Below are 18,323 nucleotides of genomic sequence, written 5' to 3'. Positions count from 1 at the left end.
AGATCGTAATTCCATTTCTAGGCCCAAGGAACTTTGCATGGGTAGGATATAAAAGCAAGCCATAATTCAACATAGAAAAGAAAGGATAAAGTGGTGATTGTGTTTCCACAAAACACAAAATCAGGACAGTCATGCAACATCTTAACACGTTGTGTGAACACAGCAGGAATGATAGAAGGAGCTATAGTTTGGCTTTACATGTCAACAGACAACTATATCCAAAGAAGCAGACGGCATGACAGATTATTTTCCAAAACAAATTCTCCTTAAATTTACAATAATGAAAACAAAATATCTTACCACATCATCTGTCAAAATCTTGAGGTGCAAGGGCTGCAAATGAAAGAAATGAAACAAACCATCTGTTAAGGCGATTTAAGCTTTTAAAAGTATAAATAAAATACTTAAAATACTTTAAAAAATGCTTTCCCATCAAAGTGATAACTCCTACTAGGAGTTTTCAAATTTAGGTGGAATATATAAATGTATATGACTGGAGCTATGTGACCCAATAAAATAATATAATAAAAAATATAATAAAAAATATATATTTCAAAAGACAGTAGTCACTTAAAACACAATTAAACTGTAGTGTGCTTTGATTTAAATGATGGTTTAGCACCATATGCAATCCTAGTGGACAATCACTTAAATATCAGCCAGCCGTGTGTCGCATCTGCCAAAAAAGGCAACATAGTGCTAACCTGCATTAACAGAGGGATAGAATCAAGATCACGTGAAGTATTAATACCACTTTACAATGCCTTGGTAAGGCCACACTTGGAATACTGCATCCAGTTTTGCTCATCACGATGAAAAAAGATGTGGAAACTCTAGAAAGAGTGCAGAGAAGAGCCTTGGTGGAGCAGTGGGCTAATGCCTCCTTAAGTAACACCAGCTGCCTGCAATTAGTGCAGGTTCGAGTCCCACCAGGCTCAAGGTTGACTCAGCCTTCCATCCTTCCGAGGTAGGTAAAATGAGGACCCAGATTGTTGGGGGCAATAAGCTGACTTTGTAATAATGCCGCTTGGGGGGGGGGGGTTTGAAAGCCCTAATAAGCAGGCATATACATAGAATGAAGGCTATTGCTAAGCACATTGGTTTGTGCTTAAATTGTAAGCCGCCCTGAGTCTTCGGAGAAGGGCGGGATAGAAATGGGATTAAAAACAACAACAACAACAACAAAGATTATCAAGGGCCTGGAGGCTAAAACATATGAAGAACGGTTGCAGGAATAGGGTATGTCTGGTCTAATGAAGAGAAGTACAAGGGGTGACATGATAGCAGTGTTCCAATTTTTGAGAGGCTGCCAGAAAGAGGGGCCAACCTATTCTCCAAAGCACTTGAAGGAAAAACAAGAAGCAATGGATGGAAACTAAACAAGGAGAGAAGCAACCTAGAACTAAGAAGAATTTTCCTGACAGTTAGAACAATTAATCAGTGGAATGGCTTGCCTTCAGAAGTTGTGGGTGATCCATCAGTGGAGGTTGTTAAAAAGAGATTGGACGCCCATTTATCCAGAATGGTATAGAGCAGGGGTGCCAAACTCAATTTGATTGAGGGCCGCATCAGCATTGCGGTTGCCCTCAGGGGGCCGGGTGGGTGTGGCCAGGGTGGGCGTGGCCTACTGGGTGGGCATGGCTAGAGTGCGTATGGCCTACTGGGTGGGCGTGGCCAGCTCTACATCGTTCGCATCAAGGGTGCCTATGGGGGCCTGGGCAGGAGTGGGACAGATCTGAGGGTCTCTGGCAGGAGGAGGGTCTCTGGGCCAGGGCCAAGGCAGTGGGGGCCGTTCCCTCACTGTTTCCAGGATGGCTTCGTGGGCCGCATGAAACCACTTCGCGGGCTGGATCTGGCCCCCGGGCCTTGTGTTTGACATGTCTGTCATAGAGCAAGGGTCCTCAACCTCAACACGATGGGCCTCAGGCTATTGGCCACTGGGCTGCGCGAGTGGCTGGCCTGTGAGCGCGTGTGTATGTGCATAACACCACTCGCGCAAGCGTCATGGGCGTTCCACATTTGCGCACGTTGTCACAAGTGTCATGGGTGTTTGTGGCCACACTTGCACGAGCACCACAGGCTTTCATGGGCCCACTTGCACGAGCATCATCACAAACATTGTGGGCATCTGCAGACCTTGTGAGCAACAGGTGTTTGTGGCCTTGCACGTGCATGCGTCCACATCCACAAACACAAAACCCTTCCTTCTTTCCTCCCTTCCCCCGCTCTGGGCCGTCAACCCCAAAAGGATGGGGAACTCTGGTATAGGGTCTCCTGCTTGAGGAAGGGGTTGGACTAGAAGATCTCCAAGGTCCCTTCCAACTTTGTGATTCATATGCTATAAGCTGCTGGGATGCTTCAAGCCATAACGGTGTAGTTATATACATTTCATGAATGAAACCATTGTTTGATATAGCTGACATATGAGCAAAATGAAAACATACAACAGGGATCTTCAAACTTGGCCCTTTTATGACTTGTGGACTTCAACTCCCAGAATTCCTCAGCCAGGCACGCTGGCTGAGGAATTCTGGGAGTTGAAGTCCACAAGTTGTAAAAGGGCAAGTTTGAAGACCCCTGATGTACAACTTCCAACTCACCTTACCTTTTCATGTAAACAACTGTTCTTTTTTTTTTGCACCTTGTTAAGTAATAGCTCAACCAATCTATTTTTACGGACTGTGTTTGTCCTTTAGCTTAAGCTTATCAGATGTGACACCTCCTGAAGATGTGACTTGCTCCATTCAGACAAAGCCATATAAAGATCTGAGGATACTATTATCTTCTGGAAATGTCCCTGTGAGGAGAGAGAAGCTCCACAGAAGCGTCCAAACTCTCTACTACTGCTTTCAGATTTTCCTGCTTCAGAATGCACCTCAACTAGTAGAGATTATGAAAACTATAAATACGATTTGGCAACATTAAACCTGTCTGTTGCAAGGCGGTAAGCATCTTCCAGTTGTCTTCCGGGTGAGATTCAAGGTGTTGGTAATGACCTACAAAGCCCTACGTGGCATGGGTCCGGAATACCTTGGGGAGCACCTGCGGCCGGCGTCAACTTCCCTCCGCCCAGTACGCTCCCACAGAGAGGGCCTCCTCAGGGTGCCACCAGTCAAAGAATGTCTACTGGTGGCCCCCAGGGGGAGGGTGTTCTCTGTGGGCACGCCGGATTTATGGAACCATCTTCCGGTCGAGCTCCGGATGGCGCCTGACCTCCGCTCCTTCCGGCACGATCTCAAAACCTACTTTTTCGAACAAGCTGGCCTGGCCTGATGGGATGGGGTTGGGTTTTATTAATCTGTTTTAATCTATTTTAATGTGTTTTAACTTATTCATGTGCATATGTTTAATCATTTTTAATTTTTGTATCTTGTTTTTTAATATGTATTGCCCTGTTCACCGCCCTGAGTCCTTCGGGAGAAGGGAGGTATACAAATAAAATTAATAAATAATAAATAAATAAATACTTATTGTATTAAAAATAAATATGAAATGCAGCCTTTTTTCGTTTTTGCACGTTTCTACTTTTATGTGGCTGCTTTTCAGTGAAAGCTCAGATGAATTACGATTAAAAAAACCGCAGGCAACAAAAAAAATATGTAACGAAGTAATAAGCATCAGAACAAATAGAAACTCCTGCACAAAGAAATACTGCCTATGATCTTCAGCAAGTAAGTCAAAGCTTTCGCCTAGCAATAAAAAGGAAAGAAAAACAGCAACTCGTGTAACCCCTTGGCGAAGATAAACGTTATCTCTCAATTCTTCGCCATCTGCCTCAGCTGCAGAACTCAACACGTAGTAGTTCTTGTACAGGGGGAAGGAAAGACAGTCTTTTAACTAATTTTGGAGAAAAGCTGTAATGAAGAAGCTAAGCCACGGTAGCTTTTACACAAATTCCTAGTTACAACAGCACAGTAGCAATCCCACTTAGACTTATATACAGCTTCACAGTGCTTTTACAGCCCTCTCTAAGTGGCTTGCAAATGTTAGCACATTGTCCCCAACAATCTGAGCCCTTGTCATTGTACCAACCTATTATTTATTATTATTTATTAATTCAGTTTACATACCGCCCTACTCCCGAAGGACTCAGGGCGGTTTACGAGGCAAAATTTAAAAACAATACAACATAAAATTAAAATAAATATATTATTCTAGCCTCCCCAAAATTAAAATCACAATTTAAAATCATTAAAACCCCTCCGTCCAGACCAGATAGCTCAAAGAGCCAGGTTTTTAGGTCCCGGCGAAATGAACGAAGGTCGGGGGCAGTCCGGAGTTCCCTTGGCAATTGGTTCCATAGGGCAGGCGCGCCCACTGAGAACGCCCTCCCCCTGGGGATCGCCCGTCGGCAATCCTTGACCGGCGGTACCCTGAGGAGGCCCTCCCTGTGGGAGCGCACAGGACGATGGGAAGTTGATGCCGGCAGCAGGTGTTCCCTTAGATAATCCGGGCCCATGCCATTTAGGGCGTTATAGGTCATTACCAGCACCTTGAATCTCACCCGGAGGGCAACTGGAAGCCAATGCAGCTCGCGGAGAAGAGGCGTTACACGGGAGTATCGGGAGACTCCCATCACAACTCGCGCGGCTGCATTCTGCACCAGCTGAAGCCTCCTAGGAAGGATGTGTAGGAAAGCCCCCTCCTCTCCCCAGAATAATATAGTCTTTATTCTTAATATTAAACAGAGACCTCCTTTCCCAAATGCAGCCTGCCTGCAAATCATTTTTCCAGCCTCTTTCTCCAGGCTTGGAATCAAGACCAGTTTTTTACTTCCAGCACTTAGATAACTTTAGACAATTCCCCAGGTTTTTGATCACCGGATCCATTGAAAAAAAAAATATCGATTGTGTTTTACAGTCTTGCTAAGAATACGCCTATAAAAGCATGGTGCCCAAAATATTTGCTTTATCAAATATATTGACCTTCTTTGGGTATCTGTATGACTTTCCAATCATTTTTCGGAGATTCTTCCAATTTTAAAGAAAGAAATTACAAAGGAGATCAGAGTGTAGTCTGAGGCTGATGTCCAATATTTCTGGGGCCTATATACACCACAAAGAAAGAAAATAATAAAAAGAAAAGCAATGTACAGTGGTACTTGTTCCTCGACTACTTTGAAACTCATCAAATTTGTTACGCAATGCATTTTTGACACATTTCGTCCCCGTATTCATCATTTCTTTTGTACTCAAGGCACAAGTTAGAACTTGTCATTGTCGGCTGCTTTGTGACTCACTCTATTATTCCTTATGGGAAAAATTTGCTTGATACTCATCATTTTTGATACTCATTGCACCTCCCAGAGCCAATTAAGGATGAGTACCGAAGTACCACTGTATATGCAAATCTCCTGAAACTCCAGGGAGAAAATTGGAGACACAACCAATCAATTTTCCTTTCACAACCAGTCAGGCCAATGACCAGCAATCCCAACTTCCCAAGAGGTCAAAGATCCCCTTCTCCAACTTTACTGCAGCCTCAAACGGTTTAACCTGCCTACCCAAGAACCAGTTAACTCCCTTTCCAACAAAAGGTTGCTGTGCAACCTTGTCACCCCGCCATGGGCAGCCCGTTTGTAAGGTCCGTTACTCCAAGCTCTCACCAGAAGCTAGTCACACCTTTATCATCCTAATACCCCAGAGGTGTATTTGAAACTTAACATTAAGAAAACCAAGATCATGGCATCCGGCCCTCTCAATTCCTGGCAAATAGATGGGGAAGAAATGGAAGTAGTGACAGATTTTATTTTCCTGGGCTCCAAGATCACTGCAGATGGGGACTGTAGCCAAGAAATTAAAAGAAGCTTGCTCCTGGGGAGGAGGCAAATCCAGACAGCACACTAAAAAGCAGAGACATCACCCTGTCAACAAAAGTGCGTATAGTCAAGGCTATGGTCTTCCCAGTTGCAATGTACGGATGTGAAAGTTGGACCATAAGAAAGGCCGAGCGCCAAAGAATTGAGGCCTTTGAACTATGGTGCTGGAGAAGACTCCTGCGAGTCCCTTGGACTGCAAAGTGATCAAACCGGTCAGTCCTAGAGGAGATCAACCCTGACTGCTCTTTAGAAGGCCAGATCCTGAAGTTGAAACTCAAATCCTTTGGCCACCTAATGAGAAGGAAGGACTCACTGGAGAAGAGCCTAATGCTGGGAAAGATTGAGGGCAGTAGAAAAAGGGGACGACAGAGAATGAGGTGGCTGGATGGAGTCACTGAAGCAGGAGACGTGAGCTTAAATGGACTGCAGAAGATGGTAGAGGACAGGAAGGCCTGGAGGAACGTTGTCCATGGGGTCGTGATGGGTCGGACACGATTTCGCAACTAACAACAACAACAACAGAGGTAAGCCCCAAAGGCTTGGTCAATCATGCCCAGTGCACATCACTTTCCTTCCCACTAAAAGGCCACTTTGCGACCACTACAAAGAATCTGTTTTGCGGTAGGCAAGGGAGCCGCTCAAGGCCTTATGCCCTACTACAGAGGCAATCACTTTCTTATCCCTGCACAATGTGGGCAAATTTCAAAAGGGTGCTTTGAAATCAATCGGAGCAGCCCTTTTGCAATGTATATCCCCCCCCCCGCCAAGCCCCTTTCCTTATGCCCTAATGCAGGGCTCTCCAAACTTGGCAATGCTGAGAGTTGAAGTCCACAAGTCTTAAAGTTGCCAGGTTTGCAGACCCCTGCCCCAACGAAACCCCGAGCACTCTTCCTTATGCCCCAAAGAAACCGTAACCACTTCCTCACCCTCCCCGGACGCAGGTCAATTTCCTTCCCACTAAAAGGGTGTTTTGGAACCACTAGAAGCAGTCCCTTTGTAGTGTGCAAGGGACTCTCCAAGCCCCCTTCTTTATGCACGCACCCTTTTGTCAGGGCAGGTCAATTTCTTTCCCCTTAAAAGGCCACTTCGCAACCACTACAAGCAGCCCCATTGCAGTATGCAAGGGACACAGACACACACCCCTGCCCAGCCCCCTTCCTTATGCCCTAATGCAGGGGTAGGCAACCTCGGCTCTTTTATGACTCATGGACTTCAACTCCCAGAATTCCTGAGCCAGCTGGCTCAGGAATTCTGGGAGTTGAAGTCCATAAGTCATAAAAGAGCCAAGGTTGCCTACCCCTGCCCTAATGCAACCTCTGTCATTTTCTCATCCCTTCCCAGTGCAGGTCAATTCCCTTCCCAAAAAAAGGATGCTTTAAAATCACTTAGGAGGGCCCCTTTCGCAGTGTGCAAGGGATCCTCCCAAGCCCCCTTAAGCCAGGCAAGATTTGTTTTTCTTGCCACGTACAGTATATTTATACATCCAAACTAGACTGTGTTGTTTCTCTGGGCCATATTCTATTCTATTCTATAGTCTATTCTACTATTCTATTCGATATTCTATTCTATATTCTCTACTCTATTCTCTCTAGTCTATTGTATTCAACGCTAATTCTATTCTATTCAACTCTAATTCTATTCTATTCAACTCTAATTCTATTCTGTATCCTATTCTATTCTATATTCTCTACTCTATTCTCTATATTCTATTCTATTCAACTCTAATTCTATTCTATTCAACACTAATTCTATTCAATATCCTATTCTATATTCTCTACTCTATTCTATTCTATTCAACTCTAATTCTATTCTATTCTATTCAACACTAATTCTATTCTATATCCTATTCTATATTCTCTACTCTATTCTCTATATTCTATTCTATTCTATATCCAATTCTATTCTATATTCTCTACTCTATTCTCTATATTCTATTCTACTCAACTCTAATTCTATTCTATTCTATATCCAATTCTATTCTATATTCTCTACTCTGTTCTCTATATTCTATTCTATTCAACTCTAATTCTATTCTATTCTATATCCAATTCTATTCTATATTCTCTACTCTGTTCTCTATATTCAATTCTATTCAACTCTAATTCTATTCTATTCTATATCCAATTCTATTCTATATTCTCTACTCTGTTCTCTATATTCTATTCTATTCAACTCTTATTCTATTCTATTCTATTCTAATATGATTCTATTTTCTATCCTATCCCTAAGCCCCCTTCTTTATGCCCTAACGCACAGGTCTGCAACCCGCGGCTCCGGAGCCGCATACGGCTCTTTCAGCCATCTCTTGCGGCTCCCGGTCCTCTGCCATGTGCAGTCCCCCCCCAAAAAAGTGGGACTAAAAAAGTTCAACCAATCAATTCAAATATGCAGGGTAGGTGCATATCTCGCCTTGGCTCCACTCTTCAGTCAAACCCTGTTCTGCGCATGCACGCATGTACGCGCATGCACACATATTTTTTGTGGCTCCCAGTTTTTCCTTTTGTGAGGGAATCGGTTCCGAGTGGCTCTTTCACTGTTTCAGGTTGCTGACCCCTGCCCTAACGCAACCTCTGTCATTTTCTCATCCCTTCCCACTAAAAGGGTGCTTTGAAATCACTTAGGAGGAGCCCTTTCGCAAGGTGCAAGGCCGCCCCCCCCCAAAACCCCTCCCTTGTGCCCTAATCGCCAGGTTTGGAAGACCCCCCCCCCTTTTTTTTTTCCTTAGGCCCTAATGCAGGAAGCCCCCAAAGTTGGCAATTCTGGGAGCTGAAGCCCAGGAGTCTTAGAACAGCCGAGGCCCCAATGCAAGCCCAATCTCTCTTCCTCTCCCCTTGCCCAGGAGAAGCTCAATTTCCTCCTGCCACCCCCCACCCACCCACCCACCCACCCCCAAGGCTGCCCGGGGGAACAGCAGCAACCCCCGCTATACTCACGAACTTGGCTTTCTTGCTGCTGCTGCCGCCGCCGCTTCCCTCCGAGCCGAGCGCCTCCGCGGCCTGCCTGCGGGCCGGCTGGTTCTTCCCGCGAGGACCCCTCTCCATGGCGGGCTCTCCGAGAGGAGGAGGCGGCTGCTGCTGCTGCTGCGGCGGCCGAGACTCGCCCGACAAGGAATTTCCACCCCGGCTCGAATTCTCCCGCCGCTCTGGCCACGCCCCCTCCGGCGGAGACGTCGCCCAATCGCAGGGTCGCGCTTGCCGGAAGGCGGCCTCCGGATTGGGCGAGCACGGGGACCAATCGCCGCTGGCCTTAACCGTCGTCTGGGTAGGGGTGGGGTGGGGTGGAGGGGGCGGAGCCGCGGCTGACGTCACTCGCCCGCTGAGGAGTCTCCGCTTCGGCGGAGGTGACACTCCGGAGTCGCTACTCCTCGGAGTAAGGCGGGGTGTAATTCCTTTTTTTTTGGGGGGGGGGGCGGGGTGATGCCGTTGGGTGCTTCTGGCCGGTGTGGTGTAGGTCAGTCGAGTAGCGGAGGAGAGACGGGTTGCGAAACGCACAAATAGGAAGCAAACTGATTTTATTTTATTATTTATTTATTTGTTTGTTTGTTTGTTTGTTTGTTTATTTATTTATTTATTTATTAGTTTTATATACCGCCCTTTCCCGGAGGACTCAGGGCGGTTTACAGGGCATTTTAAAATCATACCAATACAAAATACAAGTTAAAAGACAAATAAAAGATTAAATTATCCCTGAAATAATCCTGATTTATTATATTTATTTAAGTTTATTTATTAAACTTCTTTGTACTATTTTATTTATGTTATTTTATTTATTTATTTAGCTTACTTGTTTTTTATATTATTTATTTATACTGTTTAAATTATTTTATGCTATTTGTTTTACTTATTTATATAATTTAACTTATTTTTATATTTGCTTATTTATAATGTATCATTATTTTTATATTATTTATTCATATAATTTAACTTATTTTATATTAATTATTTTATTTATATGTAATTTTAACATTTATTGTTATTTTTATTTATTTGTAATATTTATGTAATTTAACTTATTTATTTTTATATTATTTATATTATTTAACATTTTTATATTTATATTATTTATTTTATTTATATTTATGTTTATATTAAAAAGGGACGCAGTGGCTCAGTGGGTTAGGACGCTGAGCTTGTCGATCAGAAGGTCGGCAGTTTGGCGGGTCGAATCCCGAGTGCCGCGTAACAGAGTGAGCGCCTGTTACTCGTCCCAGCTTCTGCCAACCTAGCAGTTCGAAAGCACGTAAAAATGCAAGTAGAAAAATAGGGACCACTACGGTGGGAAGGTAACAGCGTTCCGTGCGCCTTTGGCGTCTAGTCATGCCGGTCACATGACCACGGCGACGTCCTCGGACAAGCGCTGGCTCTTCGGCTTTGAAACGAAGATGAGCACCGGCCCCTAGAGTTGGAAACGACTAGCACATATGTGCAGGGGAACCTTTACCTTTACCTTATGTTTATATTATTTCTTATATTTATATCATTTTATTTATTTACATTATTTAAATTTATACATTTCGAATCATTATTACTTTAAATTAGTATTTTTTTAAAAAAATCTTTTATCGATAAATTTCTTTGCCGCCCACCATACCTCCCCGTGGAGCTACTGTAGGCAGCTGGCCACAAGAAAAAGGAAGAGAAATGAAAAATGCCTGTATAACAGAACAGAACAAAATAATAGAACAATAACGGGAACAAGGGAACGCAACCGGAAGAGATGCATCAATATGATAACCAAATCTAAGTAGGATAAATGTATAAGGATAAATAAATGCATTTATGAAAATATGATAACACATATGTACATTTTTTTTATTGAGAGTGTCTTAATACAAAATACCAATGAAAATATTGATAGGAAAAAAGGGAAAGAAAGGGACAGAAAAATGTGAGATAAAGGGGAAGAATTTTTTAAAAAATTGACTTCCAACTTTTTTGCAGCGCAGTGAAACACTAACTAAATTTACCACCTCGACTTTTTACTGTTACATTCTTAGTAAGTACCAACCATTTCCTTAACAATCAGAAAATTCCAAAGGCAGAATTTCATTTTTCAAGCACAAAGTTTAGAAGCTGTTACCAAGTGGAAACAAAACTAGATGTATTCTTTTCTCTGATTAAAATAGTTAATTTTGCCCTCTCGGGGGTTTTTCTGATCATATTTATTATATTTATATTTATTAAATTTTTATACCACCCTTCTCCCGAAGGACTCAGGGCGGTGTACAGGGCAATAAACATTAAAAAAACAAAGTACAAAAGTTAAAAACAATTAAATGATTTATGCCCGATATATACAATAGTTAAAACCATATTAAAACCCAACCCCAAACCCATTGGGGCAGTTGACTTCTCTTTCCATTTTTGTGCATATAGGAAGTTCACCACTATACTGTATATAATATATATAATAAAGTTCCAGATTTTCTTTTAAGCTTCTTATCCAATAGTCCTAAAAGAAAAGATGCTAGTTTCTGTTTTGTTTTTATCTTAAGGATCTTCAGCACCAAAGCATGAATCTGGCCTCAATATTTGTTTGCGTTATTACAAATCCACTCAAGATGATAAAAAGTTCCTTCTTTACATTTCCAACACACATTCTGAAACATTGTTATGCATCTTTGACAATTTGTCAGGCATTAGCTGCCAACAATACATCATTTTGTAAAAGGTTAAAGCTCAGTGTAAATGTCAAAGCATTAATCCACCTGTTTTCCTATTGCTCAAGCATGATATTATACAAGTGGTCCTCAACAACAGCTCATTTAGTGGCCATTCAAAATTACAACGGTACTGAAAAATGTGACTTAGGACCGTTTTCACAATTACGACTTTTGCAGCATCCCTGTGATCAGGTGATCAAAATTCCAATGCTTGGCCACTAATTCCTATTTACAACGGTTGAAGTGTCCCGTGATCCTGTGATCACCTTTTGCGACTTTCTGACAAAGTCAACGGGAAAGCTAGATTCAGTTAACAACTGGGTTACTAATTTATCAACTGCAGTGATTTCACAAATGTGGCAAGAAAGATCGCCAAATGGGGCAAAACTTGAGAAATGTCTCAGTTAACAACAGAAATGTTACGCTCAGTTGTTGTCATATCTGTGCTCAAAATTCTTTGGCCACTGAATCATACAATGCTTTACATATTCATTTTCCAGGTTCAGGGCATCCTTCAACTGTCATAGAGCAACTGATATTAGTAGTGTTGTAATTGCCATCATGGCTATTAATCTACCACAAACACAAAACATTTGTACCTTATTTCCCTCTCAATTTGTGGCAGTAAATCACATACCTGAAATTACCTGTTGTGTAAAAGGTACAGTTATGTCATCCCAGTAAGTCATCTGTATAAAAAAGGCCTTAAGTCAGAGGTCCCCAACCTTTTGGGCACCAGGGACCGGTTCCGTGGAGAATGGTTTTTCCGTGGACCGGAGAGTGCGTGGTTTTGTGTGCTGCCTGCATCCCACGGATGGGGCTTTGCTTGTTTGTGCGGACAGGTTGCTGGCATGCCACGGACCGGTAGTGGTCCATGGACCGGGTGTTGGGGACCCCTGCCTTAAGCACTTGCACCTTTTTCTTATAGTGAAATAAAGGTAATTATATAATCATAGAAAAGTGACGCAATGGCCTAGAGGTGAAGATGTTTGCCTCCCACTCGGAAAGTTGAGAATTCAATCCTAGGCAGCAACAGATGTTTATCTGGGTGCAAAGAGAAAATATCTGCTGCCAACTCCACATAGGCATCAGGAAGGGCATCTGGCTAGTAAATGCTTAGCTCCATTTCGTCACTCCGACTCCACCTGGGTCATAAAAAGGAGAGAGAAAAATATAATCATAGGAAATTTGGATATGCAAAATGTTACATACAAGGAATGGTTGCTGGAATTGGGAATGTCTAGCCTAATGAAGAGAAGGACGAGGGGGGACATGATAGCAGTCTGCCAATATCTCAGGGGCTGCCCCAAAGAAGAGGGAGTCAAGCTACTCTCCAAAGCAAATGAAGGCAGGACAAGAAGCAACGGATGGAAACTAACCAAAGACAGAAGCAACCTGGAACTAAGGAGAAATTTCCTGACAGAACAATTAATCCGTGGAACAACCTGCCTCCAGAAGCTGTGAATGCTCCAACACTGGAAGTTGTTGGGTTTTTTTTAAGAAGAGAGTGGACATATGCAAAACAGCAAGTGCTAAGATTGGATTAGAATTAACTGTCTTAAGGAACACTTGCCAATTATCTTTGATCCAGGAAAAAAAAATGATGCGTATGTGAAGTTATTTCTACAAAAATAGACTTGGAAAGAATATCTGTTTTGTTTTTGCTTTTTTTTTTTATAACACCACATTCTGATATACCACACATTCAGTGCTAAATAGTAGACGACTGGACTTATACCAAATTTTATCACTGCTTGTCAGTTACAGGAGCCCATTTTTAATCCGCAGAACAAGTTAAACAATCTCACACATGCTGTGAGGAAAAAAGGAACATCTGCTATCCCTGATCATTACTTGACTACTCAGGTTTATACAATAATTGTTTCGTTCCATGGGCATTACGAACCTGTCACCTACCAAATATCAACTTCATGGGGGAAATCCCCACTTGCATATTTATCAAGATACCCCTTATCCCACTGAATTGCATAATTTAAAGGTCTGATCACGTTTTTGGGGAACAGCACATATTTCAAATTTTACACTCTGTTCTCTGTAGATTTCATAACTGGTGTCTCAGATGTACAAAGCAGATGGCCTTCAAAACGCATAGTTTTCATCCATTGCTGGGAGAATAAGGATAGCACTGCATAAACATTCATATGTGTCCCTTTTTTTACAACCGAAATCCATATGGCCCTGTGTTTTTAATTACTTGCGATGAGATACATAGCACTAACAGGATTATTATAAAGATTTGCATACTTATGTTACAGAATGCATGTTATGGACTGGGTTTGCCCATCTGTTTATAAGCCAGTGATTCTCAAATAGAGTAAATTACACCTTTATTTATGTTACAAACCTACTCCATTACAACAGAAATCTAATTTTGTTTGTAAATAAGAATTCTATCAACGTTTTGAAGATTGAGCTTGGTCTCAAAAGGATATATCTCATCGAGGGCTGTGAATATGTTTGCTGATAATCTAAATGAAAAAACGTTAGATTTTGAAAATCGCCATTTATATCAAAGAAAGTTCTCTGCCAAGTAATCTGAAGCAGGGATAATTAACCTGTTGGCAACTAATGAAAATATATCCTTTGGCTGGTCAATTTATTTATTTTATTTATTTTTATTACATTTATATACCGCCCTTTCCCGAAGGACTCAGGGCGGTTTACAGGGTGATTAAAAAACCCAAAAATACAAAAGTTAAAAACAAATTTTAAAAGAAATTATATGTGTCCCTGCCTAAATAAAACCCAATTAAAATAAGATTAATCCTCAGCCTGGGCCAGAGAGCTCGAAGAGCCAGGTCTTAAGAGTAATAATAATAATAATAATAGTTTTATTGTTTACATCAGAGAAACCATTCAGAAGCACACGCCATGATCTGCCCTAAAAAAAAACTCAACAGAAATAAGTTTGTCAGAAAAACAGAAAATGTGAAGAACAAAAAAGCAGCTATGACCACAAAGAAAGAATTCGATGTAGGACATTTAATCCTATTCCAGAATGTAACAATTGTTTCATTGATTAAATCGTATCAACAAGCAGAAGTCATGTTCCTTGATAAAACACCTCTTCCAAACAAACTTTGATCCTACTTTAAAACACAGTACATAAACTTAAAAAAACAGACGTTCAAATTTGATGAAGTGTCAGATCAAGCTCTCAAAAAAAAGTGTTTAGTCGTAGAATTGATAGTTAAAACTCTGAAACTAAAGGCAACTACAAATATGCTTATTTGTAGTTGCTAGCACTGATGATGTTATCTAGTTTGGGTAATGAAACATCTGCAAGAAAACAACCAAGCTCACAGACCACTAAGGACCCCTCATTTCAGTGCTGAGCTACAACTGTTCTCCTTTATTAACGAAACCAGTAACCATAAAACAGAAAAACAATCGAACGAAACCTCTGCATATTAATTTTACCTCCATGATTCTTCCCAATGTATCCTCTTCCAGCCAAATAAGTTTGAAAGGCTTTATTCTGAATAATAGCCAGGACTAGACTGAGTATCTGGAAACAGAACGTCTAAGATGTAGAAAATTCAAACTCTGTATTTCTGCTCTTCTGATCTGCTAGCAGAAGAGGCAAAGACAGAGTCACAAGACCCTTTGAGAACTGAGCGGGGTTATACCACTTTAGTGTTAATACCACTTTACAAGGCCTTGGTAAGGCCACACTTGGAATAATGCATCCAGTTTTGGTCACCACAATGTAAAAAAAGATGTTGAGACTCTAGAAAGAGTACAGAGAAGAGCAACAAAGATGATCAGGGGACTGGAGCCTAAAACGTATGAAGAACGGTTGCAGGAATTAGGTATGTCTACTTTGATGAAGAGAAGGATGAGGGGTGACATGACAGCAGTGTTCCAATATCTCAGGGGTTGCCACAAAGAAGTGGGGGGTCAACCTGTTCTCCAAAGCACCTGAGGGCAGCAATGGATGGAAGCTAATCAAGGAGAGAAGCAACCTGGAACTAAGGAGAAATTTCCTGACAGTTAGAACAATTAATCAGTGAAACAACCTGCTTCCAGAAGTTGTGAAAGCTCCAACACAACAATAGGTCAAGACGGTTAGTCTATTTTAACTATCTGGAATATGTTATCTTTCATGGTTGGGTTAATAAAAGTCTTTGTGTTGTGAAAAAGTAAACAATAATAACTCTTATTTTCTACACAGTGAAGCACTGGTTGCAAATGCAATCAGCTCTGTGATAAGTGCTATGCTACACAAGGTGATGAAAACAGTGTTCTGCTTAACAGTAGGATACTTAAATCCTACTTGAACAAAATGGTAGTAACTGTGATTCTCCTCTGCACAGAGGTCAGACGGTTATTAAGAAGAAAAGGGTCCACAGGAATGTATGAGCTGAAGAATAATAAGCTTGCTTTCTTTACTTCAGAAACAGGAATGTTGCAAAATATTGCAATAGCAATTGACATTTGGTCCGTGACGTTGCTTCATTTAGTGGATACCTTTGAATGCTGAAACAAGATAAACTTCAGAATGCAAGGTAAAGCTGAAAAAGCCAAGGCACGGTGTCAGTCCAAAAGCAAGGCAAGATTCACAACGACCAGAAAACACACACCTAGGAAATGAACACGTTGTTCCTAGCATCCCTTCCATCTGTCTGCTGTGCTAAATAGCCAGCTTCTGGTGCAGCCCATCAAGAAGGGCGAGGCTTTCTTCTCTCAAGTAGTCTGGCTGACTTTCTCTGCTCCTGACTTTTTTTACATGTTGTCAGTGCAGAATGTAGATCCATTACCTCCTCACTGACTGGCTGCAGTTGCATGCTTTCCCCATCTAAAGCCTCAGGGCTGTCCTTCTGCAGCTGCGCTTCAGCCAAATCCTTCTCAACGGCAGCTTGGAGCCATTAACCAACCCCCCTCCAGAGGTGCCTGGAACCGATTTATCTTCCTCCGAGCTGACATCTAGAGAGGTATCTGGAGAAGCATCTTGAGGAGCCATCACAACCGGGTGCCAAATTTCCAAACTTCAATCACATGACCAAGGGATGCTGCAGCAGTCGTTAAGTGTGAAAAAGGGTCGTAAGTCTGAACAGTCATTAAACAAAGCTGTTGTAAATCGAGGACTGCCTGTATTCCCAGAATGCTGCTGCACCAAACACTAAGGAGATACCACCAGGTCTGGTTCTAGATTTTTTTTGGGGGGGGCAAGCAAAAAAAGTCATATCCTGGTTTATATCAAAGCTATAGCATTGAGATATAACTTTCAAAATCCCTGATCAGTTGAAAAGAAACTTTGGGCCGGAACACAAAGAGCATGTGCGTTAGTCCGACAGGATTTTAATGCTGAAATTATTGTCAAGAAAAATCAAACACTCTACGTGTGTGTGTGTGTGTGTGTGTGTGTGTGTGTGTGTGTGTGTGTGTCAGACCGAGACAGAGCGAGAAGAAAATCGTTTGATAATACTTCTAGGCTTTGAGGAAGATAAATTGCTTCTATTTCACTACAAATAAGGGTTCATGTAATACCTACTTGAACATCAAGGCACTTTGACATCCATATAAGTAAGTTCTCCCTCCCAGAAAAGGTACTGTCTAGTCAAAGATAGGATGGCAAGGGAGAATCTAAAGAAAGTCAGCTATCTAGAAAACAGTAAGATAAATTAACTCAAAAGCCCCCCCAAAAAAAACCTTCACAGATCGCCACTGAGCCTGATGTGTACAATTCAAACTTTTTGTATTGACTGGTTTTGTAGTAGGCCCATGTACTTAACTAATTCATATGTATTTATAGTCTTCTGCCCCTGTGAATGCTTGCTTTAAGATAATGTGCAGTTTTACCGTATCAAGCTGACAACTAGGGCTCTTTTGCCGGTGAACAAAGGTTTCATTGTTCTGCCAGTTCTGAAGTAAATGATAAAAATTATAAACTAATTTGCATCGCAGGCGATTAGAAAATTATCCCTTTATCCTTATTAATATATTTGCCCTTCCTAATTATAAAGATTTAAATCTGTCTTGAGGAACTTCATACAGAAATACTCCTCAGTACAAACTATGCATTAAGCTCACTTTTGAAAAGACATTTGCATAATGGAACAAAGAAGACAAATTGCTTCTATTTAATAATAGCTAGTTTTAGAAGCATATCTTTACTAAAACTGAAGTCACTGGGACGAAACATTCTTCCCGAACTTGATGAAGAAACTTCATTAGGAGTTGTTATTTAAAAGGTACTAGTCCACATGAAGAAAGAAAAAGGCATTCCAGGGTCCAGCCAGCACCCATTTGGAAAAGGAATTTGAGTAGGGGTAGGCAACACAGTTGAGTCAATAGAAATAGGAATAAGAATAAGAAAAGAATAGAATAGAATAGAATAGAATAGAATAGAATAGAATAGAATAGAATAGAATAGAATAGAATAGAATAGAATAGAATAGAATCTTTGTCACTTTAATCAGCATACATTAAAATGAAATTTTGTTGCATTCAACTCTCAAAAAATACCATTATGCATATACCCCCCATACACACACACACATATGACCAGTGGTGGGATTCATATATGTGAACAACCAGTTCTCTGTGTGGATGCTGCTTCCAGAAGTCCATTTTGGGCCTGGGCAACAAAAAATTAGCTACTGGTTCTGCCGAAGTGGTGCAAACCAGCTGAATCCCACCATTGCATATGACACAGATAAACTTCACAGTCTAGTTTCAATGTATATTATCTGGACCCGTACCAATCGGGTTTCAGGCCCGGGCACAGCACGGAGACGGCATTGGTCGCTCTGGTGAATGATCTCTGGCGGGCTTGGGACAGGGGTTGCTCCTCTGTCCTAGTCCTATTAGACCTCTCAG

The 18,323-nt window shown here is 41.6% G+C and overlaps 1 protein-coding gene across 1 annotated transcript in view; it reads right to left on the bottom strand.

The window, feature by feature from the left end:
- DIAPH3 (diaphanous related formin 3) overlaps positions 1 to 18,323 on the bottom strand; it is a gene marked incomplete at its 5' end in the record, with an annotated part of 111,965 nt that overhangs the window by 61,977 nt on the left and 31,665 nt on the right. Inside the window, 2 exons of the mRNA XM_081326410.1 lie at positions 301 to 333; positions 8,752 to 9,075. Coding sequence (XP_081182536.1) covers positions 301 to 333; positions 8,752 to 9,075 — 357 coding nt within the window. The remainder of the gene's footprint in view (positions 1 to 300; positions 334 to 8,751; positions 9,076 to 18,323) is intronic.

Source organism: Vipera berus, assembly GCF_964194415.1.
Source record: "Vipera berus genome assembly, chromosome: 4".
Lineage (NCBI taxonomy): Eukaryota > Metazoa > Chordata > Lepidosauria > Squamata > Viperidae > Vipera > Vipera berus.
Note: the sequence above shows the minus strand (reverse complement) of the source record. Positions and strands in the feature narration are given on the sequence as shown.